Raw genomic sequence first — 10,558 nt, forward strand, 5'->3', positions numbered from 1 at the left:
GAAAAAAAAAATTTTCGGCTAATAAAAACTTCTTGAAAGATGTTATCGACAAAACAATCTTTAAAAATGATTTGAAAATAGGATAAAAATAATCAATTAATATTATATTTTTTATAAGTGAAAAAAAAACTTTCACATTTAGTAAACTACTTATTTATTTTATTCGAATTTAACAACATTTAAATTTTTTTAGCTCTAGATTTTTTTTTTTAGATTTTTTGAATCCGGACCTTTATTTATCTGATATAAGTTGCATTTGTACTTTGCTTAAGCTATATAGTTTATTCTGAGTTTTCTATCAGGAAAAGGTTCAACACTTTTTTCTTTATATTAAAACCAAAAAAATAATGAAAGAAAGATGAATAGATACTGATTAAGTGATTATTTTGACAGAAAAATTTTTGCTCCTCAGTTTATTTTGTGGTCGGAGCAAACAGTAGAGAATGCATGTCACAAGATACACTTAACAAATATTGTACAGAAAGTCAGAAACACAAGAATAAGATTTTATTGATCAAATGATTTACATATTGTGACATGAAGGTTCTATAGGGGCACTCTTTACAAAACGATTTTACCTCCTTAAGAAGTTGAGGTGTCCAATGCAGTATGCAAATAGAAGGGCAAATATAACAGGGAATACAATGAGAAGTGCACCAGTTACACCTAACAAATCATGGTGAAAACCATAGTAGTCTCTTAAAAATTCAGCAATTGTTCTGGTTTTTGCATCTGTAAAGGCTGTTACTGATATCTCTCTGTTTATATCTCCATATTGTGAAGTAAGCAACCCATTCAGTGCCCACGACGTGGGGCATAGATAATACATCCAAATCCACCACTTTGGAATTTGCTGCAATGAGGAAACAACCATCACATTATCATTAATAGGTACTAATAATCTACCATTTCATTTATTAAATATGTATAATTGTAACAAATATGAGATTAGTCAAAATGGTAAGCATCTTATACTCTAACCAAGAGGTTTCAGTTCAAATAAAACTTACCAGACGTGGCACAATGAATCCAGAAAACAAAGTGAGCATGGTGTAAGCAGAAGAACACACAATGGAAGCAACTTGAACATTTGGTGTGAATGAAACAATGAACATTCCTAGGTAATTGAAGTATAGCAGGTTGCAGAACATGCTGTACAATGACCAAAATATTTTGTATGCAGACCAATGGTACCCGATCATAGGGTATGTGATTATGACATATAAGACAGCTTGAGTCAACAAATAGGGAACCTCAATTATCACCTACAACACATGGAAAAAATGGAAAAATGGTTTATGGTTTCAACATCTTTTTCCAATTAAGAAAGGAAAATGAACAGAACATGAATGGTGAACCTGTGCAAATGAATAGGCCCACGGAGAGTACATTCCAGCAAATTTTTCGCGATACAAAACAATGCGCTCTGTTGCCACAATCGACAAAACTGATGTGCAGTTATTTATCCCAAAGATTAAAGCAGCAATGAACATTGAACCAAATACATTGAACAAGTCCTGCTGGTTGTCTCTGTAAAGGAAATAAGCAAAAATGAAGTAAACTTTTTAAACGCTAATATTGCATCAAAATCAGTTCCTAAATAAATACACCAAATATCTAAAGAATGCTGATAGCAGCAATCTGTTTTTGAAAAATGAAGAAAACATGATCTATTAGGAAACTATATTAAGTAGAATTATGCTCACTAACATGTTCTTTCCTTTCTTCCAGAATAGTATCCCAAACAGAAGGGATGCAGCAATCACAAAATTTATGCGCATCAAGTTGTATGAAGGGCTTCTCCAGTATGACAAATGTTGTTTCCATAAGCATGCTTTAAACTGTTCCCAACCATTTTGTGGGAAATGAGAAGGAAAATGCAAGTCTTTGGAACCAGGAGCTGGTGAACTTAATTGTTCAACTAACTCTTTGTTCTGCCTGCACTCACATGAATAATAATTCTTAAAAAAGAAAAAACATATAAAAAGTAGTTGTCTCCAAGGCTATGCTTCAATTTTTTAAAAAAGTCAAATTATTCACTAATATGTTGATGCTAATCCTTAATATATTACTGCAATTTTATTTGTACTAGCAAGTAAAATGATTCTCTCAATTAGTTGCACATAACAAAATTATATGAATAACTTACTCATATAAAGTTGACTCCCTATAAATTTGGGCAAAATCTACTCCAATTTCAACTTCTGCAGAACCTGAAGTTACCTCTAGCATCCATGTTGACGGATTATAGTTGTCTTTAATCTTTGGCACCCGTGGTATACTCTGTATGAGAACAAGTTGCAAGAATGTAAAACAAGATTTTGCAAACAATAACTTCTTTCCTGAAGAGTAACATCAAACTGACCTCAAAGTATTCAATAACCTGACTTGAGTTCTGACCAAGTGGGCCAGAGTAGATGATGCGTCCCCCAGTTTTCATGAGAATTAGCTGAAGGGAACAGAAGACAAGAACCTTAACTTAGTAAAATCATGAATCTAAAACACACCCTTCCTTTAAAATTGCCAGGAAAATATTGAAAACACACAACTTCATTAACATTAGAAATATCTGTCTGAGATATTGCTAAAACCAAGAGTACTAAAGGAGCCATTTAAGATGTTTCATCACAGTAATATGATTATAAAACAATTCGGAATCTACATAAGGGACAGTATACCTCATCAAATGACTCGAATATATCAATACTAGGCTGGTGAATGGTGCATGCGACAGTTCTTCCTGTTCTAACAACATTCTTCACTGCTCTCATAACAACTGCAGCTGCCCTTGCATCTAGACCCGAAGTTGGTTCATCCATAAATATGATTGAAGGATTAGCAACAAGCTCAATGGCTATGGTTAGCCGTTTTCTTTGCTCGGTAGACAATCCACTAACATTTGGCAAGCCTACTAAGGAATCTTTGATCTGATCCAGCTCAATAGTATGAAGGACTTCCTTTACAAATTCCTGAGAAATGATTATTAGAGGAAATGAATGAAATCCAATCCAACAAACAAGTTCAATGTCACAGAAATATCATGCTGCTATAAGAAGAAACTTGTACAGATTTAGTTATTGCATCAATCTGAGGAGGAAGCCGAAGCCAAGCAGAAAACATCACGGATTCTTCTACTGTTATATTCGGAGAATGAATGTCATTTTGTTCGCAGTAACCTGAGATCCTTGCAAATGTTTCTTGAACCTTTTGATAGCCACCGATTCTAATATCCCCTTTTATAGTACCACCTGTTTTTCTTCCACAAAGAACATCCAATAAAGTTGTTTTCCCCGCACCACTGACTCCCATCAGTGCTGTTAATATGCCTGGTCTCAATGAACCTGTAACGTCACAAAGAAGCTGAAGCTGCTTTTTACTAAATCCTTGGTTTCTCATTTCCTGCATTCAAAATGATGTGATTATACAACCATGTCCATGGAGACAAATCTAACTTAATTTGTAAGTAACAACTAACTGGAACTCAATCATGAAGAGTACCATAGGAGGGTCAACATAGTACTGCACACCACGGAATGCTAATGTTAGTGGTTGGAAAGGCAGAACCATTCCTCCTGAGTGCTGACCTTTTTCTGGTTCTGTTGTACTTTCAACTGGAGTGATGTTTCCGGCAAAGTTACCATTGTTTTCTTGATTTCCTTGTAACTCTGAATGCTTGTCGGAAGATATAAGAGCGCGAGAACGTGAAGGAACTAAGAGTAGAATGCCAAAGTGAAGTTTAATGAATAAAAATGTAGTTAACATGAAACATGCCCCCAAATAAGCTACAAGAGAGTAACTTACCCTTGAAGAAAGACAAGACCAATGTAAAAGCTGTGTTAAACAGAACAGTGAGCCCAAGTAAGGCACCAACGGATATCCAGTAAAAGTAGCCATCAAAGTTGAGACCACGACTTTCCATTATTTGGTGACCCAATGTTGTGTTTGCAGACATCTTCATTAAGAAAAACAAAACCAGAAAGTTGAGGAATCTTTGTTATCAAAAGAAACTCATACAAATTTAAGTTTCAATACAGTATTACCTTTTGCCACCTAGGAGCAAGAAATTCATTCACCGTCACAGCCAGCTCTCCATATGACAAAGGAGATATCCAAAATCCCCAACGCAACCAAGATGGCATATAGGCTAGAACAAAAAAGCAGCTAAGAATAATCATTTGAACAAAAACTATCTGCTCAAAATTCAAGAGAGTCCTAGATTCTCACGCTTTGGGAGGACGACGCCACCAAATAGTAAAGCATATAGTATGGCCACAGTTCCAGCTGTCATAGCAGCAGCCACATTTTGGAAAACTGAGGCAATAAATCGAAACATCGATATTGATGACATGTGTAAAGTGAATAGGAGGAGGAATTGGCGAAAGAACCTGAGAAAAATTTGAACATGAGTTGAAACATTGTTACAATAATGCAAGAAATTGAAGAATAAAATTAGCTTTCTATTGTGTACCAACCTGCCAACCTCAGGGCTGTAACCAATAACATAATAAGTAAGTGCAGTCCAAATGAAAGATTCCAACAATGAAAGTGGAATCTTGAGAACAGCTGAAGGGATTGAATAGGCCCAAGCAGGATAAAAGCACAACTCTTTCTGTTTGTAGAACACTGAAAGTCTTGATATTGTCATAGAAAGTTCTGGATATCCATCAGTCAAAAGTATGATGAGTGAATAGAATAATGACCCCATGAAATAATTCCCATGAAGTGCATCAACATACATTCGTGTCCGAATGAAAACAGTCATTCCTATGGATGCAACGATCACAAGCTGCGTTGACTTGAATACATAGACAAAAGAATTCCTTTTCATCAGAAGAAACTCCCTCATTATGCAAGCCTTAAACAATTCCCACTTTGTTAACGAGTATTTTCTAAAGGCGAGAGCATTCTTATGGCTCTGAGACTTGTCAAATGGCTTTGAGATCTCCTCCTCCAGCTTTTTGCCAAATGAACTATGCTTAAACTTCTCAATGAACTGTTCAGTAGTAACATAGATGTAAGGTTCTTCTGATCTGCTCCAATACTGTGCTTGATCGTTTCTAGAGATAACCTGGTTTTAACAAACATTTCAAATCATTATGAAATTATAAAGGAAAATACAATTAAGATTAAACTTAACTTATATACCTCTTGAAGAAAGTCAGCAGTGCCTTTTCGTGGTGGACACTGGAACCCACAGTCCTCGAAGAACTCAACTATACAATCACGTGGACCGTGGTACACGATTTTCCCTTCTGCCATTAGGACAATGTCATCAAAGAGATCAAAGGTCTCTGGTGCTGGCTGAAGGAGCGAAATCAAAGCAGTTGCATCTGTGATATGCACCATATGCTGAAGACAGGAGATTATTTGGAAAGTAGTGGAACTGTCTAAGCCATTGGATATTTCATCCATAAAGAGAGCTCTTGTTGGTCCAACAATCATTTCTCCTTCATCAGGCCCCAAAGTCAGGATCATAGCCACTTCATACATCAAGTTATAATGAAATGATTACAATAAATATAATAATGATACCTGTAGTTACCCTTTTCTTTTGACCACCAGATACGCCTCTTCTTATAGGATCTCCAACCAATGTGTCAGCACAGACATCGAGACCAAGGATCTGTAAGGCATTTTAATAGTCAATTAGTCAAAAAAACAGCAACAAATTATCAAGATATGAGCTACTAAACTCTAAATCCATGGAGAAAAATTGTATGCCACCTTTAAAATGTAGTCTGTCTGAAGAGTGCTCTTCAGTCCCTTCACTGATGTCGCCTGTAATGAAAAATTTTTCAGTCAGACTATCTTCTCCAACAAGATTTGGAGGTGGAAAAGTTAAAGATGTGGGGTGTTGTACCTTCATATATGCATCCAAATCATGGTCCGGCATTATTCCTGCTTTTTTCTCTCTTCTGCTTACTTCCTTCAGAAGCTCTTTCATACAAGGAAAACAAAACATATACTCAAGCCAGTTTAACTAAACCTGTTTTTCTTTTGCCTTTTGGAAATATAGTTACCTACCATCTTTGATTCCTACACCCTGACAACGTGCAGAGAAATCAAGTGTTTCCCTAACTGTCATCTCTGGAATATGTAGATCATATTGGCTTACATAAGCCGAGGATTTTTGAGGAATGAATTCTTCTAGTGGGTGTCCATTGTAAGAAATTTCCCCTTTTACCTATTAAAAAACACATAGAATGCATGTGAAAATAGAACAAGCATGCAAAAGATCCATTTTAATTCAAATAAATTAAATAGAAACTATCAACTATTGAGCTTCATTCCACCTCATTCATAATTCATTCCTTTGTGGTACTATATATTAGCAGACAAAAAAATTTTTTATGACAAATTAATGAAGCAATGCTTGAAAGATCCAATATTGCAAGCACATGCCACTTTCAAACAACAATTAGGCAATTATTATAGAGAAAATTAGTCAAGAAAAAAGCCTAGAGATAGAAAACCTTGAGAGAATGGTCAAGTCTCCCTGCCAGAGCCAACAATAGTGTTGTTTTACCACTTCCTGGAGGGCCAAGCAATAAGGCCATCCTGTAAGAGAATCAAGCATTGAAAACAAAGCACTAGTACAATCATGTTATGATTTATGTTACTGAATACCGATTATCAAAGTTCAATGGCACTACTTAACTTTGTAAGCAATAAACATACCTTCCAGGCTTAATAATGCCATTGGCATCTTTGATTATACTTATCCGGGATTTTCGAGATCGTAGGATTAACAATTTACTTGCATCCTTTTCCCACCAAAAGAAACGAATGTTAGAAGTTAGAAAAATATGAAGTGTGAAATGAAGTTATATATAATTACAGATGTTACTTACAATGATCCACCCCTTAAGGGTGTTCCACAAAGTTGGTATCGGCTTGCCCTTAACAACCTGACACTCCGCTTCTATAGTAAGATTTTGGTACCTCACTTCCACAGTGGGTAACTTGATACCAACTCTTCAAACCAAAGATGAAATAATAATATATTAACCTAACCATAAAATTGTGAAAACCAACGTTATACGGTCAATATTCAACATATGAAAAAAAAAAATCAAAAACTCTTCAAATAATATTTAAAATTCAACTAAAAGAAATATTAAAATCTAAACTCTATAAAAACTTATCTGGACTTCATAATAATTTGTTTGACAACATATTATAGTATTTGATTTAAATTGGCTTTTATAATATTGGTTTTTTAATATTATTTTACCATATTTACATATATGTACATGATAGAATTAGAGTAGTCAAAATAAACCAAATATATCAGGCCAATTTGTTTATCTGACTTAAATGAACATACTTTTATGAGTTAACAGTCAATTTCGTCCCTGGAAGATACCTCGATCTCCATTTTCGTCCCCGAAAGTCAAAATTAATCAAAATCGTCCTCCAAAGATACCTTACCTGATCACGTTCGTCCTTTCGTCATCTCCGTAGCTGAGTTGGCAAACGTCCGCTGATGTGGACCGTTAACTGCCAAGGTGAAAAATGTCAGGCTGTAGCATGTTGTTGATGACAAGATAAGTCTTGTTTAAGTCGTCAAATTAGTCCTTAGAGTAGATAAACCCTAATTTCATCGAGTTATAGTATGCCCAACCTTCGTTTACCAGGCCAGAATTGCTACAAGCAGATAACAGGAAAACAAAGGTGCTATCATTAGGCTCAATTCCTCTACTCTTCATCTCGGAAAATAGTTCAATAGACATTCTCCCCATACCATGAATTGCATAAGCCGTTATGATGGTGTTCCATGATATTATATCTCTACAAGCCATTCCACGAAAAATCCTGCATGCTAACGCTAAATCTCCACAACTTGCATACATATGCATAATTGCATTTGAAACAAAAGTATTCAAGTGAAAATTCAATTTCATGATATAACCATGAATTTGTCTGCACTCCCTTAATGATGCTAAATTTGCATAGGCAGGAAGGATGCTTGCGATAGTAACTGTATCCAGTTTAAGATACCCACTCAAAAGTTCTTCAAATAGCTTTAAGGCCTTCATGTACCAATCATTCTGCACATATGCAGCAATCATGGCATTCCATGTTCTGGACCATAACATCTGATTCAAAACCCATCTTGAGCGCATAGCAATGCACTTCTCTTCCCCATAAATTATAAAAACCGAGATGACACAGGAAGAGTGAGACATTTTGTCGAACAGGAAGAGTGCATGTTGCATAGACCCAGATGACACAGTATCAACTAGAGCCCTTGAAAGCCGAGACAGAAGAAGATGATGAAGCGCTAGAGCCCTTGAAAGCCGAGACAGAAGAAGATGATGAAGCGCTCTGGAATGGTTGTGGGAGTGAGCAAAGGCGATGGTGGGTTTCTTGGAGCGTTTATGGTGAATAGGGGGAGTAGTGTTGGGGGAGCTGAGGAAAATGGGTTTCTACCGAAACGACGTGGTTTCTGTTCTCTGCCACCTTGGCAGTTAACGGCCTACGTGAGCGGACATTTGCCAACTCAGCTATGGAGATGACGGAAGGACGAACGTGATCAGGTAAGGTGGACGATTTCGATTAATTTTAACTTTTGGGGACGAAAATGGAGATTGAGGTATCTTTTAGGGACGAAATTGATTATTAACCCATACTTTTATCTTTAAAATTAGGTATGTGAAAACAAGATGTTAAAAAACCTTAAACCGATTAATTCTCAAAAAGAATAAATTAAAAGGGCTAGTTCGTGGGAAAAAATCCATCTATCTAAACTAGTTAAATGAGTTCATTCGATGGATGCTATTTTGTCGACTTTAAGAGTGTATATGAATCGGGTGAATCGTTTGTTTTGATTCGAATCCAATTTTAAATAATGATCGGTCTATTTTTAAAATTCTTATCCAACTCTAAACTCGGTAAAATTTTACTACTTTCGAATCACACTAAAATTGGGTCTAAACCAGTGAAGTTCGGATCTTGATAAACTTTATGTCAAAAAATTATGATGCACTTATTTATAAAAAAAAATATATATACTTATTGCCGATAAGTTGATATCCATATTTGAACTCGAATTTATCCATAAATTCTAATTTCATGCTTCTTTGATCTATTTTTTAATTCAATAACTGTGATTAAAAATAAAATAATAAACTTATAATTAATATAACGTAATATTGAAATTAATTTAAAACATATATTATCTTTTTTAATCCCGTTAGAGTGCATTGGGTTGGGTGAAACTGGGTTCGTCTTGATCTGACTCCGACCTGGATCGAGTCATGTACACCTCTAGTTGATTCTTTTTTTTTTTATCAAAGATAAGGAGACTCAAACCCGACCTCTTAAATAAGTATGAGAAAAATATATCATTTGAGTTATAACTTATTAAGAGTCGACCCTATTACAATTGAGCTATAACAAATGAGTCAACTATTGGATTTATTAGGTTACAACAAAATTAATCAATAGACAAAGGAAAAGTATAGGTAACCAATAAGATTTTTGAACAATGTGTAAACAATGTGAATTAATAAGATTAAAAGAGTAAATTTAATTAGTAGTATTAAATTAGGATGTAGTGTATTTTTATTTGATTGATGGTTGTTCATGTTGTTCAAAATTTTCATTGTTCCCTATCACTCCCCATAGACAAAACATTACTCATCCATATAATTCTGATTATTAAGAGACTAACACTTTTAATCAAAAGAAGTGGAGAGTTGACTAATAATGGTTAAGGGTCAAGCACAAAATAATCTATTCCCTTTTTTATTATAATCTATATATTTATAAAAAAATATTAAAGAATTAACATAATTTATTTTTTTTTGTCATTATTTTTAGTTATTAATTTAATTTTTTTTAATTTAATAATCTAATAACGTATTTTTAATCTACATATTTAACCATTGATAATTAATTGTTGGACAAAAATAATAAATTATACTAATTCTATGATATTTTTCATATTTATATTAAATATTATATCAATCATTTTCTTCTTTCCAACATAGCTGAAAGTTATAATTCTTGTAAACCAGTTATGCAAATTTGAAGTTATAATTCTAGCCATATAAAACAAAATCATATGAAAGATAAAGTCACTGATGTCTTCATCATTTGGTTATCATGCATTCTCCAAGCAAGAAAAAAAAACTGATAGAACTCAATAATAATGTGCTGACTTAAAAAATAAACAAAATAAAAAAAAAAAGAAAGATTAATTACTTGTCAATTCTGTTCCTGAGTTTCTGCAACAATCGAAGATTGTCATTCTCGATGTGCTCAAGAAGCTTCTCGATGAACAAATGCCTTTCTTGAGCACCAAGCTTGTTGACATCGAACAAAGCTGAAGTGATCCTCTCAAAAGTGGGAAGCCTCTGGATTTGAGTCCATTGTAATGCATGATGGCCTTCATTGTTATCAACATCGATGGCAGACCTGAAACTGGAAGCATGGCTTCTGAATGAGGACCTTATGCTCCTTCCAATCTCTGCCAACTCAATTCTCAAAGACTCTATCTCATCTACACCTCCCACCTCACCCATCTATCTCAATCAAGGTTATGTGGAGTAGT

The 10,558-nt window shown here is 34.6% G+C and overlaps 1 protein-coding gene and 1 pseudogene across 4 annotated transcripts; both read right to left on the reverse strand.

Moving 5' to 3' along the window:
* Nucleotides 1–488: 488 nt before the first annotated feature.
* LOC107612260 (pleiotropic drug resistance protein 3-like) lies at nucleotides 489–7,849 on the reverse strand. 4 transcript variants are annotated; one of them, XM_021102908.2, is made up of 24 exons: nucleotides 7,745–7,849; nucleotides 7,625–7,647; nucleotides 7,432–7,500; nucleotides 6,852–7,009; nucleotides 6,679–6,764; nucleotides 6,474–6,558; nucleotides 6,025–6,184; nucleotides 5,861–5,937; nucleotides 5,725–5,778; nucleotides 5,533–5,623; nucleotides 5,146–5,447; nucleotides 4,473–5,068; nucleotides 4,225–4,385; nucleotides 4,041–4,144; nucleotides 3,802–3,952; nucleotides 3,499–3,710; nucleotides 3,067–3,399; nucleotides 2,679–2,969; nucleotides 2,366–2,449; nucleotides 2,150–2,283; nucleotides 1,711–1,938; nucleotides 1,359–1,530; nucleotides 1,011–1,265; nucleotides 489–853 (listed from the first exon to the last, which is right to left on the reverse strand). In XM_021102908.2, exons 6-24 carry the CDS (start codon nucleotides 6,555–6,557, stop codon nucleotides 575–577), a joined length of 3,768 nt encoding a protein of 1,255 aa, XP_020958567.1. In that variant the 5' UTR covers nucleotide 6,558; nucleotides 6,679–6,764; nucleotides 6,852–7,009; nucleotides 7,432–7,500; nucleotides 7,625–7,647; nucleotides 7,745–7,849; the 3' UTR covers nucleotides 489–574. The 4 variants fall into 4 exon arrangements, with proteins under 4 accessions (XP_020958567.1, XP_088357938.1, XP_020958569.1 ...); XM_088501812.1 differs by lacking the exons at nucleotides 7,625–7,647; nucleotides 7,745–7,849 and having other exon boundaries at nucleotides 7,432–7,563; XM_021102910.2 differs by lacking the exons at nucleotides 7,625–7,647; nucleotides 7,745–7,849 and having other exon boundaries at nucleotides 6,852–6,975; nucleotides 7,432–7,493.
* Nucleotides 7,572–8,189, reverse strand: LOC148578517 (pentatricopeptide repeat-containing protein At4g35130, chloroplastic pseudogene; annotated as a pseudogene).
* Nucleotides 8,190–10,558: the final 2,369 nt, after the last annotated feature.

The sequence above is a fragment of the Arachis ipaensis genome, chromosome B1 (genome assembly GCF_059453495.1).
Source record: "Arachis ipaensis isolate K30076 ecotype BB chromosome B1, ASM5945349v1, whole genome shotgun sequence".
Classification (NCBI taxonomy): Eukaryota; Viridiplantae; Streptophyta; class Magnoliopsida; order Fabales; family Fabaceae; genus Arachis; species Arachis ipaensis.